Source organism: Uloborus diversus, chromosome 3 (assembly GCF_026930045.1).
Source record: "Uloborus diversus isolate 005 chromosome 3, Udiv.v.3.1, whole genome shotgun sequence".
Taxonomy (NCBI): domain Eukaryota; kingdom Metazoa; phylum Arthropoda; class Arachnida; order Araneae; family Uloboridae; genus Uloborus; species Uloborus diversus.
Genome location: NC_072733.1, coordinates 64,237,759 through 64,258,733, shown reverse-complemented (window position 1 = coordinate 64,258,733; position 20,975 = coordinate 64,237,759). Strand labels below are relative to the sequence as shown.

Here is a 20,975-nt window from a genome sequence, read left to right as displayed (position 1 = left end):
TTTAGATCATAATTTACTTAAAAGTAATAAAATTTAACAATGTGAATAAGCTATTGGGCATGATTATTAAACAATTATATATTACAATAATAGAAATTAAACTCAATGGAAAAGTCAAATGAAATGATTGGAGACATACATACAAAACGAAGATTTATAGATTAAAAACATTTTATTGTTTTAATTTTCCAGTTTTTATTGATGTCACGCCATAGTAAAATATTTGCGTACTCTGCATGTTTTTATGAATATGTTAATGTCATACAAGTTACTACTTTAGTAGGGTTGTGGGTACTCAGAACAGTGTACCGGAAGGATTATAATAAGCAAGGGGTGTAGATAGCTTTAAAATGGCCATTAATCTTCATTGGGGATTAATAAATTGACTAGGAACAGCCTAGCTGGGTACAGAGTCTGTTGCTGATCATCACATTTGTATTTGTATTACAAGAACATATTTCACCTCATGTCAACATTTCCTTTATTAATATGAAGCAGTTTTTCTCTCTTTTTTATATATTTTTTTTATTAATATGATTTTCAATGTTTTAACACTTCAATCTTTAAAACCTTTTTATTTTTACTTTTTAATTTTATAAATGCATTGATTTTGAGCAATAAAGCTCCACATCACAGATAAACATCTTAAAATGTACAGCAGATTTGTATATTTTTATAAATGCTATTACATGCATTATAACTTATTAACACTCATTTGATTTATATACTTACATAAACTTCAACTGATTTTTTTCATTTTCGCTTTAAAATATTTTTAATCGATAGTTTATATACATATTTATGTATACTATTTTGAAAATCAAAATATTACTTAAATAGGAAGAATCTATATAATTATTTATTATTTTCAAACTTCAAATTTTTAACTAAAAACTTTTAGTTTACTGAGAAAGTGGACCAAATGACATTTTGTTCGGGATGGTTATTTCCGGGGTGGACAAACTAGTACAACCCTGCTTTGGCCCCCATGGGCTGTCGTGCCACTGGGTTTGGTTTGGTTTAAATCTAAGGTAGCATATGTCAAAATACCTTTCAATTGTCAAAAATATAAAAATATTGAACAAGATGCAAGATAATTGAAATCTCAAACACAAGAAGTTTTTCACAAAGATCGAGTTAATGTTGGCGTGGTTATAAAAATTCTTTTAATATTCATTAAAATTAAAGATAAAATAAGTTAGTCAAAGGTAGCATATGTAAAAATAACTCCAAATTGTCAATAATATTATATTAACAAAATAGCAAAGGATTGAAATTTCATGTATGGGAAGCAATTTTTTCGTGACACACATATTAGGTATATTGTACCCATGTTAAAAAACTTTCATTGATAGAATGTATTTAAAGAAATTTTAAGACAATTCATTGATTATCTAAAACATCCAAGCACTACATTAGCTTAAAAATCTTTTTTTAAATTGTCAAGCACTTTTAAAGGCTTTTGAAGATTATATGAACCTTGCATAACCTGATATAACTATATATTGTCTGACTGTTCTGCGAGTTTTCATGTAGTTGATCACAAGGAAATTTGTTCTAGTTTTTAAAGAATGAATGCATTAAAACTACAAGAATTTAAAAAGTAAAATGTGGTGATGTTAATTCAAAACAAAAGCAACATTTAACAAACATTGTAATTGCAAAAACAAAGCCATTACAAAAATTGTAATCACCATAACGCAACAACATAATTTAACATAAGCTAGTGTCAAATATTAAAAGCCAATAATTACCAGGATGGCACAATAGACAACACAAATGGCCACAGTCTGGTTTCAGTTTCTTTGAACATTTTTGTCCACAAGAATGAGGAACCGTCCACAAATCAGTAACAGGATCTTCCACTTTTCCACAAAAGCACAAATACTTAAATGTTTCTTCGGAAGGTACATACTCACATCGACACTTGGGACTAGATAAAAGAGAAGTGGAATGTAAAAGTACTACTAATTACACAGGCCAGCAAAATTCAAGTTTTCGAAAAATACAAAATATTTTTGTGCTTATCTTTATAGTTTTTAGAAGTCATTTAAAAAAAGACCCCATTTTTCTCCCCCATGCCAGGATTTTTTTTTGTAAAATTGACTCCCATTTTCACTGAAATCTTGTCAAAAAGAAGCGAGAGAAAAAAAACAAACAAACAATTTTGCATGTATTATCTTACAATCATGTTTTTTTTTCATTTAAATATATGGAAAATAATTTATTCTTGGTAATGCACTTGATTCTTCAGCAATCAGTTTCTAACTTTTTACTAGTTTAAATGAATTAAAATCACAGTTGCCAGATTGCACAACCTAGGATAAAAAGTAAAGTTCCTTTGAGTTTAACATTTTACATGGAATTATAGTGTAATTTCCAGAAGAAAACCACCCATATACTACTTCAATCTTTTTCTATTAAGGTTTAACAAACATAAAATGCACGATTGATCAAGGTGAGAAAACAATGTGCATGAAATTTTGAAACAAATTTTAAACAGCAAAAAATAAACAAAATAAGCTTATGTTTACTATATATGTACTCTTTTTCCTCTAAAACTTCTTTTTGATGTTCTCAGCTCTATCTTTTGCTAGCATCAAACAAATTATAAACAAGTTTCTGTCCCATCATCCTAGATATTTGCACACCATATCTCAAATGTCTTGGTGGAACTATAGTGCCTAGAAAGAGTAGTGTGCCGACCGGCGCTTTTTTCCCCACGATTCTTGAAGACAAATTGTATGAAAACCGCTAGATGGCAGTGCGGTCGAGATGTACGTTCAATTTTGCGGTGTTTAAATTAGTAGACGCGGGATTTTGTTACAATTTAGTTCTGCGTTTCTCTTTTTACATTTATTTCGTGAATATTTCCTGAAACAGCGTTTAAGGGTTTTAATGGAGGCATCAAAGTTGAACATTGGAAGAAATAAAGCTTCATCTTGTTTTGTAAAAGGGTGCAAAAGTGGGTACAAAACATGCAAGGAAAAAGTTACGCTTTTTAAAGCTCCAGCAGATGAAGAAAAACTAAAGTGGAACTCGTTAATTCCCAGGTTAGATAAAGTTTTTGATAAATATTGCTCAATTTGTGCTCTGCACTTCGAAAAACATTTTATTGAAACGCATTTTAAGCATATTATAAATGGTGAGGAAGTTTTGATTCCTCGGGGGAAAAACGTTTTTGAAAGATGAGGCAATTCCGACAATTTTCCCAAATCTGCCAACATACTTCTGAAATAACCACGTATAAATCTATTATAAATGAAATTGTTCATATTAATTTGCCTAACGAATATTGGGTTTGTATGAAATTTAAAAAATCTCCAAATATTGTAGTTTTTGTATATAATGAAAATTATGTGGAAAATAATATTGACGATAAAAAGATCAATATTGAAGTAAACACAAAGACAAGGATGTTTTCAAAACAAAATTTTACACAATTGACTGAAAATTTGATACTTATATTTTAAGGCAAATGTATTATCAATCGAGATGGCTTAGGGCGCAGTTTGTTGTTGTTTTTAATGCCACTTGGGAGACTCAAGCCCCATTCACGTAGCCAGCATGAGTTTAAAGCAGAATGGAACGACTCCTGAGTCAATGAGGCCCCTAAATGAGAAAGAGCCCGACTTGGGCACGGTATATGGTAGCACCACCTCTACAGTTTATAGGTCTGGAGAATAGGTTGGAAATCTCCAGCAACGCTATGCCTGGTAACTGTTAGCGACCGACCATTCGACTTTCGGACAAACGGAATCAACGAGCACGTAAGTTATATTAAAAAAAAAAAATTAATTTTAGTCTTTTAAAATCCTGTACGAAATTGATTATTATTTTTGTTATCGTCCCCCGTTATCGAGATAAAAGGTATTTAAGTCTCCCGAAATTTTAAGAAAAGTGGCAAATTTAAACACTTGGCGAGGGATTGAAGGTACCAATTTCTCACAGACGATTTCTTCATCTGCATGTGGCAAGACATCCATATCTGCAGAGCGTGAGAAAGATGTCTGTCCCCATCGAAACTCGCTAAATTTGTAACAGCGAGACTCGCTTTTGTTAAAATTCCCATAGGCTTTAAAATCTCATATATCGACAACGGGAAAATATTTTTTGCGTCCAAAAACATGTATCACAATGTTCTTTTGATCACTACTTATTTAGATTTTTTAATTGTAGCACTGTCATGTTGTTTCCTGATTAAAGGTAGGGAGATTCAGAGGCTGCGCTTCCTTTTGAAATGAACATTTTAAAGCTATCATAAGCAATGTTAGACAAAGGAGAGGGACAAGGAGGTTCCCCATTTGTTTTTAGTTTTTAAGGATACATTTATTTCGCTATTTTACATATGAGATAAAAAATAAAAATACATAAATACTTTTTTTTGACAATGATAACGTCAGATTCAAAAACACTTCTATTTCGATAATTATTGACAACAAAACCGTTTGCTGACAGGTTCTAAAGAGCGTTATAAAAATAAGCAAACTAGCAGTTTGACGTTGATAAGTATTACCGAAAATTCAACAAATAATCAAGCCAGCTGTTTGCCAATTGCAGTTTGCAAATTAGCATGTTATATGTGATCGGAGCAAGTGATCCTATTATTTTTTTAATGTAAAGAAAGTCCTTGAAAATTAAAAAAAAAAAAAACAGGTCGGAGTCGGTAGGTTTTCAAGCGACTCCGACTCTTCGACTCAGACTGAGAAGCCCTGATAATTTTAATTAGCTTAAGAATTTCGAAGCAGTTTTATTTTGAAAATAGCGGTACTCGCAGGACTTTGCCCGGAGGAAAAAAATTAAAAGGTCATTTGATTAACTTGTATATTTACAAATAATGGACGATGAATTTCTCACCAATTGGCTATGTTCATTCGCTCTTCCCACGTTACAGTTCCACGTCATTATAATTTCGTAATTTACTAATTTTGCTCCGGAAACCTTCATGAAAATCGACCAAACGGTCTAGGCGCTGTACGCGTCACAGAGATCCAGACAGAAATCCGGACAGAGAGACTTTCAGCTTTATTATTAGTAGAGAAATAAGAGACGCGCAGTTATTGAATACTTAGGGGCCATTCATTAATTACGTAAGGATGATTTTGGCAATTTTTGATCTTCCTCCCCCCATGTAAGGGTACATAAGATTTTTCACCCCCCCCTATTCTTACGTAAGATTCCATTTTGTTTTTCAAAATGATAAAATAACAAATCTTGGAATCGTTACATCACTGGAATCGTTATTAAATTCACATTATTAAATTTAACTTTTTGCGTAAAGAAATAGTTACTGAAAAGTTAGAATCTAAAGTGAATGTTTTCTCGACATTTTTTTTTTTTTTGATGTAATATTAATTAAAAATAAAACATGCCATACATAATGCGACTCTTTTATTATATTTTACACTATTCATTCTTTGTAAAACAAATAAAAAAACATCCTATCCTAACACGTTTCTTACCTTCCATACGCAAATGGAACATAATCACTGCCAAATCACTTGTTGACCGCGCAATTTCTAATGTGAAATACAGACTTGGAAAATATTACGTAAGAATGAGTTTGACCCCCCCCCCAAAGGTACGTAGAGGCTTTTCCAACCCCCCTCCCCCTCGGGACCCTTACATATTTAATGAATGGCCCCTTATAGTCTACTATTTTCATTGAAGATAAATTGGCATAAGGTAATTTTATATTCTTCAAAAAATAAATGAACACCCGTGTAACAAATAGCACTTATTACAGAATTTGTCTTTTGGGCAGAAATAAGTTCAATCCAAAAAACGGGGCTTTTACACTGAGAAATGAGCATGCAATCGCTGATTTAAAACGTTTCTGATTGAGGAGTATAACGTACACCTCGAGCGCAGCGCCATCTGATTTTTCCTCAGATCTGACCTCGCTTTTTCCCCGTCGATCGGCACACTACTCTTTCTAGGCTGGTACTATAGTGAAACCTTTCAACCAGTGCTTCACTGACAGATCCTAAATTGTCTGGGGAAAGTCCACACATTGATGAAGGAAATGCAATTTCTAGACAGGCATGGAGCAGCTTATCATTTCGAATTCGTATAGTCTGTTCATTAAGATTCCTCTATAGCCAGGATTCTTGTAACAACCCTGAAGTTTAATGATGATATCTCTGAAGGTTGCCCTTTTTCTTTATAGTCATGCTAGTCTTAAATTATTTCCTTCATAAGGTTTGTTAATTTCTGCCCAGCAGAGATTCTTTCAACGTAACTTCAGGAAAACCTGAGAACTTTTTGCACAAGGGTTTAAAACATTTGCAATCTTTTGGTATAAACTTGACAAACTGCATCATTATTGAATTTTCCACGCAGAGGCGATAAAAATACTTTTTTTGGTAGTCATATCATGAGGAAGGGCTGAGATGAATCGCCTCTAGAAGGATTTTATTTTGCAGTTTTACCCATAGAAAAGGGAAGAACAAAAGTAACAATCCCCAGAGTGATTTTTTAGTTTCTTCCTTATTTTAGGAATTCTAAATCAAGAAGCAGTTTTCTTTCCCGTGAGCCATATATGCAGAGCTATGAGATACTGCCCAAACTTTATGAGGACTCCAGGATTCATCCCGGTCTTGAAATTTGGGCCAAAATACAAAGTTGTCTTACATAGTCTGTAATAATCTTCATGCAATTTGAAGGAACACTTGCCAAATACAAACAAAATCAGCTGGTGAATTTTCGCAACGTCTTGGACTTGAAGCCACGCTCTATGAAAGGTGCAGAGAAAAGAAAATGTTAAAATTGCATATGTAATGAAGTTCCCACTATTTACTGCAAAGAATCGAGGAGATGTCACAGAGGAGTATTCTGTAGATGGTAAATTTACACGAAATTTAATTTTCCCAAGAAAATATGACGTAATTGAAACTTTTCCTGATTTTTCCTAAAATCAGCACCAAAAAATACATTAAGCTCAGCTATTACTCTTCTTGCATTTTTTTTTCATCACAAGCCTGTATAATTAGTGAAATAAACAAATTATTATTCATTATATAGCAGTCATTTTTACAACATTTCTCATTATGAGTATTTTAACAATCACCAAAATGAATTCAAAATAAAAAATGTAATCTGTAAAAAGGTACCTCAAATTTATCAAACTAAAAACTTATACAAGCTTTAGAATTAAAAGAAAGAACTGATATTTGTGAAAAGTAGTTCTTTCAACTTAGTAAAATTTTCCATAGTTATAAAACACAATTCATTCAAACATGCATAAAATGACAACTACAAAAAACTAAATAGAATTTTAAAAATATTACTCATTTGAAAAACTCAAAATTCAGTTTATAAAAAGAAAAAAGGTTGAAATATCAAGAAACTATGCCAGTATGAAAAGAGTTTAACTACTAAGGCACATTCTACTAATGCTCAGTTGATTTAAGCATTTAGGAATAATGAATGCTCATTTTAAAACTAAAGAATAGTGGAAATTGAAAAAGACCCAGGAGAAAGTAAAATGCTTACAATGTCTCTCCAACATATGAAATGTTCCTACTACTTGTATAAGTTTGTAGGAAATTTCAAATGACATGGAATCTGATACGTATGAACATTATTAAATAATTATAAACATACCGACACTTTTCAAAAACTATGTCAGTTTTTTTCCTTAACAAAGCATGGAAACTCACACCTTTTGAGTAAGTCAAGTGTTTCTTTGTAATAAGCTTTTTTAAAAACTATGCAGCAGAACTAATGACAAGGCATTGCACAATATTATTATTAGAAACCTGGGAGACAACAGCATACAAAAGCGTTAAATGATGGTGGCGTTCCAAACATGAGTTTCAATGCAGATAAAGAGTCTGAAGTATATGCAATGTATTACAGTAGTTCAATCAAAATGATTGTTATATGATTCTTAGAACATGAATATAAAGATTATTGGAGTGACCACCCTAATGGCAGAAACGCCGCGAAACGGCGACATTGTCACGGACAATGAAACTTTATGGCCGACAGTTTTGTCCTTGTCTGTGCTAAAAAAAAAGCTGTCCGCAACTTTGACATTTATTTGCATGAACTGTTACGCCGGAAGGGAAAGATTCAAGTTATGTCATGATGCACACGTGTGCGTTAGTCGCACCTATACACCAAAACAAAAGAGGATCTTTTACAGATTGCTTACTGAAAAGTAAATTTGAAATCAAAATTACGCATATTTCTGTGTATAAAAAAAGCACACTTCTGTGATGCAAGCGATAAATAACTTATAATGCCAAACATAGTGAATAATTTTGCTTGTTTGTTTTATCATATCCTTAGCAGTTGTGGTGTTATAAATTTCTCTGAAAATGCCGTGTCATGACTTTTTCTCCCCAATAATGACTTGAACAAACAAACAAAGAAAAAAAACATTTATCAGCAAAGTGAAATGTGATCGTTTTAATCAGGGTATCAGCTATAAAATTATTGCCATTTAGTGTATGGTGTTAAACCTTTTCTCATCCCAATTTTTTTTCCCTCCGACTCTGAATTTTTGGTGAACGGTAATTTAAAAATTATTTTACTTTAATAAACTTCTTTATTTACCACTTTTATACTTTATTTTGAAAAATGCAATCTGTTTGCGTTCAATATGAGAATCAAATTCTTGCTTTTTTTTTTCGAGCTAACTTCATTTAATATGGAGGCAAATAAATGAAAAATCTATTAAAGTCATCTTTTCAAGATTTTAAAACGAAATTTCGTTTTTGTTTATGAGTCAAAAATTTAAATGCTGAAAATAGATGGTTTAATTTTAGTTTTGCTTCAACTGTGTCGACAGATATTAACTATATGTTTATCATAAGCCTCTAAAATGCAATTCTAAACTAATTAAAAAAAATAAATTTTTTTATGATCCATTTTTATACTTTTGGAGTACTTTGAGAATTGCAATCTCTTTGCATCCGCTATGATAATTGGATTGTTCACATTTTTGATGTTCAATACGCTTTGTTAAGAGGTAAACAAATAAAATCTAATTTTATTTTTATTAAAATCACAAAATTTAGTTAAACAAAATTCTGAGATTTTTAAGAGTTTCAAAGAGTTTTACTCAGTTAACATTTATAGCATGCCCATCAAGGACCGGGGGGTATCAGATTGCACCGTTGAAACTTTTTGGGGAAGGGGGGGGAGGTAATTTGAGAAAGATTTTGATCTCAGTTTGGGGTGGGGGGGGCTCACTCTTGAGAGGGGAGTGCTTTACAGAATTTAGGGAGATGCACTATAGTCTTTGGGGGGGGGGTCACCTCCTGCCATGTTACAAATTATTTTAAAAAAGACTCGTTTATTTTTTTTGATTGAAACTACGTGCAAATTCTACAGACAGATTATGAAGTTCTAAAAGCTTGTCCCAGACAGCTACAAAACTTTTTGCCACTGGGGTGACCACAACACTATAAGCAAGGTTCATACACTTGTAGTTAAAAAAAAAAAATCCATGACTTTTCCAGGTTATTTTTTTAGAAAATTCCAGATTACTCGCTTCATTCAAAATTAAGTTTAAGTAACAATATTTTCAAAACAATCAAAATTGTTTAAAGTAGTAATGCATAAGAACTAAAACTTTTCCACTTATACAAATTTTTTTAAAAAAAAATCTTGGACTTTTTTAAATTTTTTTTCTTATAGTTCAAGTCTTTTTTTTTGTTAACACTTCGTTCAAAACTTTTTTCATTTGTTTACTACTTGTTGAAAACAAAGTACTTTCAACTTATTTTAGCGTTTCTTTGATGCCACATGTCATGCATATTAGCGTTTTGCTGTAATCGTGCAATCTTTCTCCGCTTTTGGTTTATATTTCTTCTTTTTATTTTATTAGTATATAACACAAAACATATTGAGCAAAGTACAAAGCTATTTTCCAGTATAAATATGATTAACTTGTTGCATCAATGGGCATACCATATAATGCATAATAACAAAATTCAACATCCGTCGATCATAGGCCAACGCCAATAATCATCAGTATTTTTTCTTTTGCATATAAAGGATGCTTACATTAAAATTAAAAATTCACAAATAATTGTACATTTACTTTCAATAGTTTACATTGAGATAAACATGCAATTATGTTTTTGTAAATTTATGTCTACTTTCAACTCGTAAACGACCAAATATGGTGGCTAAGTAAAAAATTTAAGATAATAAGTGGATTTTTGAATTAAAGCATAAAAGTAGTTATATATAATTAATAATCCTTAAAAAACTACAATTAAGACAAAAAGTCAGTTTTTAGCATATAAGCATCTAAATCAATCATAATTAAAAATACTCTGCAGATAAATAGTTTGCATTGCACTAATCATCCAATGTCATTTTCGGAAACTTGGGCACTCAAAAAGTATTGTGTACTGCCATCTCGGGAATGACCAAATATGGCGGCTATGACAAAAATTAAGGTATAATTTTTTGAATTTGTAGCATGAAAACAATTTAAAAATAATAAACCTTCCTAAAACTACAATTCAGTTGAAAAGTTTTTGGCACATTTGCACCCAAAGCAATGAGGATAAGATTAAGTTTTAAGAACAAAATTTTTCATTTCTCAAGAAAATTACATACTTAAAATAAAATTAAAAAAAAAGAAAAAAACAATTTGCAGCACATTTTGCATTATTTTCATTAGTCTTTAGTAAAAGAAAACATTCAATTCTGCTTTGTTTTTGGAAACTCAGTCATTTAAGTATCGTGTCAACTTCCATCTAATGAATGACCCACGATGGCAACTACACTTCACATGTAGCTGAAAAGATTTTTCGATAAAAAAATACTTTTCCCAATCAACCCTACCACCCGCAAGCTTGTGTTTCAGAAGCAGTAAATTGTCTTCTTCCCTTTTGAGTTTGCAAAATTCCTGTAAACCTAGGAATTTTTTTCTTGGGAGCTATTGAGGAACAAAAATGGCGCCCAGAGAAGTTTTTTTTTTTTTTTTTTTTGGGGGGGGGGGGTCGCCTTTCTTTTATTTCCAGCATCATTTTGCCTCAAAACTTTTACAATTTTTTTTCAGGAAACATTGATACAAACAAAGATTAGATCTCCTGGAATAAAATTCTTGGGGGAACTAGGGTTGTAGCCTTAGAATGGAATAAATTTTCTAGATGCAGTTGTTATTTCCAATAGGATGAGTAGTTTTAGGAAGTTTCCCTATTTTTATTGGGGATTAATAAATTGGCTAAGACCAGTCAAGCTGAGCCTAGAGCATATTCATTGCTGGTCATCAATTTCATACTGTCACCTCAGAGCAACAGTAGGATATCTTAATGTTATGACTGTGAATTGATTTAGTGTTGCTCTGAGGTGACGATATTTGAATTTTTATTACAAATTATAAACTTTAAACAAGCTTCTCTCATTTATGCTATTACTATTACATTTCATTTAACTACTTATAACTTTATTTACTAACAATTACAAAAATGAAAGAATTTAAAAAGGATTCCTGTAGAATGGAAAACATGTTTAAAATTTAGCATAGTTTCTAATTCAAAAAAAAAAGTTTTGAAAATATCTATCCTAATTATATATTACAACTCAAAACTGTTATATCATCCACAGATGACCTTAATTACAAACTAAACAAAATGCTAAGACAAAAGACATTGTGCAAAATAAATTTTTGCAACAGAATTCTTTAAAATACAAAAGCATCACAGATTTCTTTTTACATAGTCAGAGAAAAATGTTTTAGATATTTACCAGCACCACTGCAATTTTTTCTTTTTCTCAACGTCAGATAGGTTGTACAAGCTGTCTTTTGCCCATTTCTGGATACAGTGTAAATGAAATATCCCAAAACAATGATGACATGACCAAATCTTAAATAAAATATAAATGAAAAAATAAATTAACACTATAATTTCTTTTCTATCTAAGGATAGGCAAGGGAATAATTTACAGTGAATATAAATGATTTTAAGTGCAGTAGTGCATGATATGGATCAGGTTGGAGTAATTGTGAATGTGTAAAGGCTTTGTTTTTGCATAATCTCAATTATAATCTCAATAATTATAATTTAAATCCCTTGTAATTGTAATCAAAATTGCTAAATTTTTAAGTAATCAAAATTGTAATTTGTGGTTTTTTAATCAAAATCTCATTCTGTAACTTCTGAGAGATTTAAAGTTTTGCAATCAAAAATGGCAGGAAAAGGTTGTTTCTTTTAAATATATTTAATTTAATACTTTTTCTAATTTCAAATTTTAAGGCTCTTTAAATGTACAGTCGACTCCCGCTACAATGCGATCCGACTTACGCGAAATGGCAATAACGCGAATTTTTCACAAGTAACGAATTTTAGAGCTAACGCGAATTTTTCGCCCACAACATAATTTTTTTTAGAAGGAAGTATCAGCTTCGTTATTGGCTACTAAATATTGATTTTGTGAATGTTATTACGTCCCTTTGAGCATCACTGACAGCCAAAGTTTCCACGCCAAACTAGTCCAGTGCATCAAATAACCATAATAGCACCTTAGCGTCACCGTCATCTAAAGTTTGAAAATGTGAAGAAAAAGAAAGTTTCTGATAAAAAAATTTAAAAAAGATTCTCGATATACTTGAACAAAAACAAAACCTCGAAGGTAGCGCGACAATAAGAATGAGTGAATCTTCCATATGTACAATTAAAATTCAAAACAAAAAGATGTCCGTAAAAATTTAGAACTTAGTTTCAATACTGAAGCATGCAGTGCAGTCTAACAAAGTAAAAATTATGAAAATGGAAGCTACGCACACTCTTGCATTGTGGATTAATAAAAAGATCAGGTAGAGGGATGTAGACACAAATTGAAACGTTTTAAATAAAAGGTGAAGCGTATTTAAAAATGTATTAGATAAGAATAACGATCTGATCTTAGAGCATAAATCATTACTAGTATCCTCATTTTTTAACTCTTAAATATTGCTACTGTATCTACTGTAAAGTACCATTTTGTGCATCATTTTAATTTTACTGCATGTAGTGCGTACCATGTTGTTTTATTTTAAATCTTTTATTTACATTGGTCATTCATTTTGTGCATCGTAAGTATTCAGGGTGGCGACAGGAACTGTGAAAAAAGTTCCCTGACTTTTCCCTGATTTCCCTGATTAAGTTCACTGAATTTCCCTGATTTACGTTACCAATGATAATGGTTTTCTTTCTTTGCTCTACTTGAAATCCATTGTATGTTTGTATTAAATGCAGTATTTTAAACGTTTTAAGTTGTGTAAAGTTGTTGAACTAAAGATATATTTTAAAAAAATGCTACTTTTTTAAATAAAATGGTTTTAAAAAAAAACAAAACAAAAAAAAACAAGACAATTTTTTTGGGAAGGAAAGAAAAATTAACAAAACATTATATTAAATTTTTATACATGGAAAGATTATAGAAAATTCAAAAAAAAAAAAAAAATACTTCACTTCCAGAAACCACTTAGCATAACAAATTTAAGAAACTATTAAAATTACTCTTAAAAACATATGTATTTATGATAGAACTAAAAAGTAATTGAAATTATTTTGAACTAAGTTTTCAAACAGTATAATAATTGTTGCAAGAATAACAAGTAATAGTGAAAGAATAGAAGTAATGTAGTTATTCTTATCTAACTAATTGACTTATTTATGCAAAATAGATGAAACCATTTGACATCCATTCATAGGGAGCTTTTCTCTAATCAAGAATATAGGTTTTAATGAATGAATACAGCATTTTAACATTAAAAAAATAAAAATATTTACTTAAGTTCACAAGTTAACTCTATTTCAAATGATTTCAGTATGTAACGCAAAAAATCTTAGATTGCTTTTGTAATAAACAACTTTGAATGCAAGAAAAAAAAGCAATTAGTTAATATCAAAATATATAAAAGAATACAACTTGGTTATAAAATTAAAAAATTACTTAAGTCTGAAGAAAAGAAAACCTTTATAATCTGCGGTGACAACAAATAGTATAACGGCAAAAAACAAAGTTTTTTTAATTGAAAGTTCTATTTTAGCAATTAAATTAAAAACCCAAAGAAGTAATAACTTTTAAGCTTTTATAGTATTAATTCAAAAACCACCAAAGATTTCTTCTTGAAATCGTGATTACAGTACTTAATTACTTCGAGACAATGGAATAAAGGCAACGGAGCTAAGGCATTAATGAAGGCTTCCTCTTTGCCTGTATGGTTGTTTATTTTACGTAGCATTGAAAGCGTAAAAGGAAATTTCAAGCTAGGTAAAATAAACAACCTAACAGACACAGAAGCAATCTTAACAAGTTCACCCTGTGGTTAATAAGTAACATTCAATACTTTGACGTTGAGGAAAAAAGATGCACAAATATGCGGCAGTATATAATCGCACCTCATTAATTTTACTTTTTTTGAACAGATAATTGGCAGAAAATGCATAGGGAATTGGAGTATTTAATTTTGTAAAGCAAAAAAAAAATTTTTTTTTCTTCATAAAATCAATTTTCCCTGATTTTTTTTATTTTTTCAAACTTCCCTGATATTTCCCTGATTAATAAAGTTCCCTGACTTTTCCCTGATTTCCCTGATCTGTCGCCACCCTGGTATTTCATGTTGAATAACAGTTTTTTATTTTTTTAATACAGTAAAAGTTCAGTTCTTTATGGAAGAAACTGTAATGGTACAGGAATGCTTTAGAGCAGTTTGAGGGGTGTTTATAAGTGCCTAAAAGTATTTGGTATGCTTTAAAAAATTTGTATGCATATATTTTTCCACAACGCGAAATTTCAACTTACGCGAGGAGTCTTGGAACGCATCCCTCGCGTAATTCGGGACTCGACTGTAGTAGATTACTCGATGTTTCCAAAATTTTTGCATTAATTTCAGACATCTTTGCAGACATAAAAGGGTTTTCTGGTCACTTGCTGCTAAATAAAATTATGAATTTTCAGGTCTCTCTCTCTCTCTGCCTTTGCATAAAAAGTTCCTTTAAAACCCTCATTTTTGCAAATGTCTCCAAAACCTATTAAATGAAAAAATGGAAGCTCTCCTTTTCAGGGAATGTAGTGCTCAGTGGTATTAATAAACAAGTAAAAAAAAATGAAAATTTTTAAAATTGACTTTTGAGAAAAATCAATAAAATGATTTTAAATTTTTTTTCTGAAAAGAATATGGAAAGGAAACTGAAACATCTATTTCATAATGCTGCATACTTTTTCAACAAGAAAAAACAATCTTTTAAATAAAATAAACTGCAACAAAATATGTTGTACCACTCCTGAGATAACGTACTTTAAAGATTTAGTAGAAAAATGCAGTTGAGAAAAAAATGACAGGGCTGCCATCTTTGGCAGCCTGTATATGGGTGAAGAAATATTTTGGGGTAAAATGAATTTTTAAAATGAATTTTAACAGTGTTTGAGCTAACTATCTAAAACCTGGGTCCCAGGAATCCATTAATGAAATAGATTTGAGTCCTTTGGTGGAAAAAAATGAGTCCTTTAAATTTTAAACAGAAAATCTTAGCGTATAAATGAATAATATAAAAATATTTATACTTGGGGGGAAAAAAGGCATGAAATCAACTAAACTGGTTAATTTTGCCCTATTTTTTTGTGATTATTATTGTAAAATTATTTTCAAATAATACACTTGCAAGACTTAGTTATGTGAGAAACTATTTGGTCAGTTACACAAGGAGATTAACTCAAAATTTACTTTAAAAATGGATTAAACCATAAAATAAAAAACAAGTGCTTCTGATTGATCAAGCAAAAAGCACTCCCTTAACCTTTGTTTTCCTGGAAAGTTTTTTTAGTGAAAAAAGCGAACAGTCCCCCCTCCCAATTATCATTGGCAATTACATAACAAAAAAAAAAAAAAAAAACGCAAGCGAATGAACCCAACGCAAAAATCGAAATCGCAAAAACGAAACATTTTCTCATATGAGTGAAAATTGCTCATTTGCAATCATAAATCAGTATATTTGACTTGTTCAAAATATGTTTTGGCTTTTGCGCTATTTTTAAAATTGCGCCAGTTTCAAGATGGCGCGAACGATTAATACCCGACTTTTGCAAGTCCAAATAAATATAGCCCATCAGAAAGAGATGAATTACAAGAAAAAGAACAAAGTTAAAGTGCTTTTGTATAAAATTCAAGTATTCATAAGCAATTTAACAAGAAAAACTTGAAGTTCAGAACTTTGTGTTTAGCGCGAATGGGAAAATGTGCACCATTTTTTTTCTCCCCTTCCTTTATTGGGGATGCAAAATAATGATTTTCAAAAGTAATTCTGGTTACATGAATGCAAAATAGGTATATTTTTACTGTACAGTGTTTTGTATTAATCTTGAAGATTGCATTGAAACCACTCCTCTTTATTGCTGTTTTCAGGAATTTCCTCAAGCTAAAAGCTGAGGGAGAGGTTATTCTTAGAATACAGTACAATGGACTATTTATGAACTTGCAATATTTTGCTCCCTGAGCTCTGCCCAGGAGGTCACTGTAAGAGCCAGTTCTAACACTAAAATTCCATTGAGTGGTCAACAATAGGGGTGTGTTTGAATAGCTGATAAAGAGATGGAGTCATTTTAATCCCTTTCTGTTTGATTCTCCTGGTTATTGAAGCTTAAAAGCATTGACTTAATAGATCTTTAGCATTTTTTTTTTTCTGGTTCTTATCTTTTAGGTTTTCTGGGTCCCTGGGACCTTTCCGGGAAGTCATGTCCCTTTCCCGCGAATTTGCGTAAAAAACCCGCTATAGCACGTAAACGGGAACCCTGTTTAACACATGTTAAATTCAAAAAATCTGAGACATCAAGGTAAGCCCCATGTTGAATTGACAAGTATTCGACCTATAGTACTTTTCAAAAATAATTATTCTTTAAGGTTGCCTGATTCGTCAAATGAACATTGTTGCATCTTTGAATCAAAATGTAATATTGAGTAAGATGCTCAAATATTTTTTTACAGAATAAAAAGACTGAATGCCATTAAGTTCAATGTAGCACCTACCCTATCATGAGGACCTTTGCCCTCGCTCTGTGAAGCTCTATTCTGAAGAAAAGGCATTTGCAGACATTAATTAAATAGACAACAGTAACACTAAGCAAAAAAAAAAAAGAATGAAAGAAAAGAGAAATTTTGTTAATGATTTTTTTTCTTTTTCGTCAGTATAATATGTTATTGGCTCTTGTACTTTTTTTGCAAAACATTTTGTGCACTTTCAAACCAATTTTTCAAACTATGAGCAATATTTTCTTATTATTAAATTATAATATTATTATGACAATATATAAATATTAAGTCATGAATTCTTATTTCATCTCTTCCTGGTCATCCCATTGTCCAAGTCTTTATTTTTTCTTTTTCAATTTTTTTTTCCTACTTAGGTCAGTATTTTGAATTCCTTACACCTGTAAAAATTTATTATATATGTGTACTTGCCAACCTTCAAAGAAAAAAAAAACAGGACGTTCCACTAGACATACTTAGATGATTTGAAGTGCTATAATATTTTCAAATCCTTACCCTTACTTGATCTGTGCTTTTATAAGCAAAATAAATAAATTTAAAAATAACAGAATTTTTGCGCTTTTCAACGTCATTTACATCACGTCTTTAGGGGTTGCTCTCAAAAGTGCTGGAAGTAAAGGAAACTTCAACCTTTCACAATTTATCGTAAAATTAAAAATTAAAAAAAAAATTTACAAATCTGCCATACGACCGTACAAAACCTTTGAAACTCTTACAATGTACGGCTAAATCGTACAAGTTGGCAGCTATGCATCTGTTGAGAAGAAACTGAAACTTTTTGATGATTAATTGAAAAAACTAAAAACGGGAGAAAATGGAAAGAAACAGGAAATTGGAAGATAAACCTAAAAAATGGGAGTCTCCCGTTAAAAACAGTAGACTTGGCAAGTATGTATATGTTAAATTTAAATAACTTTCAAGACATCCATTTGAAATGTTACAAAAAAAAAAAAAAAAAACCCTTGAAAACATTCTCATAAGCAAGCATAAAAATCTTAAAAGGAAATCCACTTGATCCAAAATTAAGCATAAAAAGGATACAGTAAAAGTCAGTAGCAGAAAGGATTAAACAATCAGGCGATCGTGCAGGATCAGAAGTTTGAAGGCATATGCATTGTGCCATAGGACCTAGTAAAATTTTGGTAAGAATGACATCAGTATAATTGCAAAAAGCTGGTGCATGTAGCACACACATGCTGCACACTGTGGTTTATGTGGTGTTTTCATAGCCATCTGTTATTTTTTGGACTTACTTAGCTGCATCCTCATCAATTGTCAATGACTTCAGTTATGACTGGAATAACCAGAAGCATGGACAGCAATACATAACCAGTAAACAGTTATTTTGTTTCAGCATGGAGTGATATGCAAATAGTTTTATGCAATCATGGATGATCATATCTCCTATCACTAATTCTTTTTTTTTTTTTTGCCTAGCTACCCTTTTTTCTGCCGTGTTATAATTATAAAGACATTTTGCATTTTATCATTTTTTTTTAAATGTTTCATTTACTTTCTCCATATTGATAGATTTTCAAAACATCACTTGGGAATCAATTTGGAACAGTCCTGCACAATGTTATACAAAAAACACCCAAAAATTTTACTCACTAGTGTCAAAATTATATTAACATTTTAACTTACCTTATCAGTCCTTTTTACTGATTCAATGCATATCAGACAAACAATAGCACCAGATGTTATTACATCTTGAAGAAATTCTCTGGTTTTTTCTAATGAAGCATCACCTTTTACAGCTTGAAAATGCAGATAGAGAGAAATGAACTTATGTAACATAAAGTTATTTTAACAGTATATGATTTCCAATATATTTAAAAACGTTTCGTAATTAAACCTGTTGAAGATAGTTTAAGATGGACTGAAATATTGTAGCACATGTAATTTCTACTTTATAACAGGTAATTAACAATTATCATAAAAAGCTTTAATTTATATATATATAAATAGAACAAAAAACAGACAAGGTTAAAACATAGATAAATGACAGAGATGAAGCCAGTACTCTTCAGCAGTGGAAATTTCATCCTATGGTCGAAAGACCAAACATTTTATACTAAAACTAAAAATAGTGTTACGAATCCTGTAAATAGTAATTATTGTAGTAACGTAAACTGTAAATAGTTTCCCGTAATAAATATACAACCCCTATACATTGGGCTGAAGTATACGATCCCCTATTTCTTTTTTGTTCATTGATAAAATTTGATAACGGTCTACTATTTTCTAAAAGCGCGTTTGGAATCTTGTGGAATATTTGAGAGATTTCTTTCGATGTTTATAAAAGCGTCCCGCGTGATAAAGAGTTTAGTTCCGATTGAGAATTCGTACTGAGAGTGTATTAGCTCTTTTCATTGTGAGGCATTTCGCTGTGTTGTTTTCGTATTTGGAAGTAAATACGTGTGTAACCGTTGAGTTTACGGTGTTGAGTGATATTTGCTTAATTGCTGATGATTAATTTAGCAGTTGTTAGCGATTTCTTCTGTACATAGTGTAAATAAAGCTCCTGTGTTTTTATCAAGAACTGTGTCGTCCTTTCAAGAAAGTTGGCAGTCTCGCCGGATCCGTTACAATTGGCGCCCAACGTGGGGCTTCTTCTGGACTTTCTTGGAGTAAGTGTGACTTTGGACATTTTTTCATAAAGACTGTTTGAATTTATACTTTGTTTTTATGGTGATTACTCGCGCAATGGATGATCAATTAAAACAACTTCTGGAAGCAATTAGTGCTGTGAAAAGTGGACTGAAAGTTTGGTGGCTAATCAAGAACAATTAAAAATTGATATGGCGGCTAATCAAAACCAATTGAAAAGTGATTTAACAGTGCTGAAAAATGACCTAGTTTCTAACCAAGAGGAAATTAAAAACGATCTTAATTCGGTAAAGACTGTGATGGAAAATGAATTTAATGAGATAGAGCATCGAGCTGATGCTATTGAAGGAAAGTTTGAGGCAGTTGAAGGCCGATTCATCGCAGTGGAAAATAAAATCAAAGAGAAATTTGAAGAAAAATTGAGTACCGTTGAAGGCCGATGCAATGCTGTAGAAAATAAATTGGAAGAAGAAGATAGAAAATTTCATCAACTTAAAGAAGACATCTTGAAAGAACTGGAAAGGAGATTGGCGACCGCGGAAAGCAGGGCTGCGGAGTCGGAAGGAAAATGGCCTACTCCGACCCCGACTCCTGGATTTTGAAACGCCCGACTCCGACTCCAACTCCGGATTTTTTAAAAAATTTTTTAATTGTATTTTTTCAACTCCCTTTCACCCTTCACGGGAAGGGGCAAAACCTCTAAACAGAGATTGAAATATTAATTCCTTTTTATGAAAATTTCGCATTTTGTTTTTTATTGTAAACCCAAGACGCATACAACGTTAGAAATTCAATTTAAAAATCAAATTTTCCAATAGTAACGAGTTAAAAATTGAGATGACTTAAAAATCCTTTTTAAAAAATTTGAAAAGGATTATCTGTAATTTGCCCCCCTTTAATGTTCAACAAATAGATATTGATCAATTCGTGTGCTTTCAATTTTTTGAAAGCTGTAATTTGAGAGAAAAAAAGCTTTTTTTTCTAAATCCAAGATCTTGAGAGGGGTTGGTTTGCCCCAGGTGACACCCATCTGGTAGATGACACCCAAAGTTTTAATTTAGGAGTTTATAAAAAATATAAATTCTTCAATTCTGAAAATTTTTGCGAATATACAGTCGAGCCTCCATATATCGAACTTCCACACATCGAAATTTTCTATGTATCGAAATCCCAGCAAATTTCAGTGTTCATTACATAGAAAAATTGTTTCTATATATCGAAAAAATCTCTATATATCGAAATTATTTTTCGAGATATTCGAAGATTTTTTCCGCTTTAGACGGTTTATCTGATGAAAAATGAAGGTTAGGGGAGAAAATTAAGTTCACTAAAGGTTACTACGAAACTCTGGGGTTGAGGGGTGTGT

At 31.3% G+C, this 20,975-nt stretch overlaps 1 protein-coding gene across 2 annotated transcripts in view; it reads right to left on the bottom strand.

The window, feature by feature from the left end:
- Window positions 1–20,975, bottom strand: part of LOC129218643 (NF-X1-type zinc finger protein NFXL1-like) — a 168,312-nt gene that overhangs the window by 74,058 nt on the left and 73,279 nt on the right. For both annotated transcript variants that reach the window (XM_054852960.1, XM_054852958.1), the window contains exons 4-6: window positions 18,644–18,756; window positions 11,716–11,834; window positions 1,755–1,933 (exon numbers count right to left, since the gene is read on the bottom strand). In XM_054852960.1, the coding sequence (XP_054708935.1) occupies window positions 1,755–1,933; window positions 11,716–11,834; window positions 18,644–18,756 (411 nt within the window). The remainder of the gene's footprint in view (window positions 1–1,754; window positions 1,934–11,715; window positions 11,835–18,643; window positions 18,757–20,975) is intronic.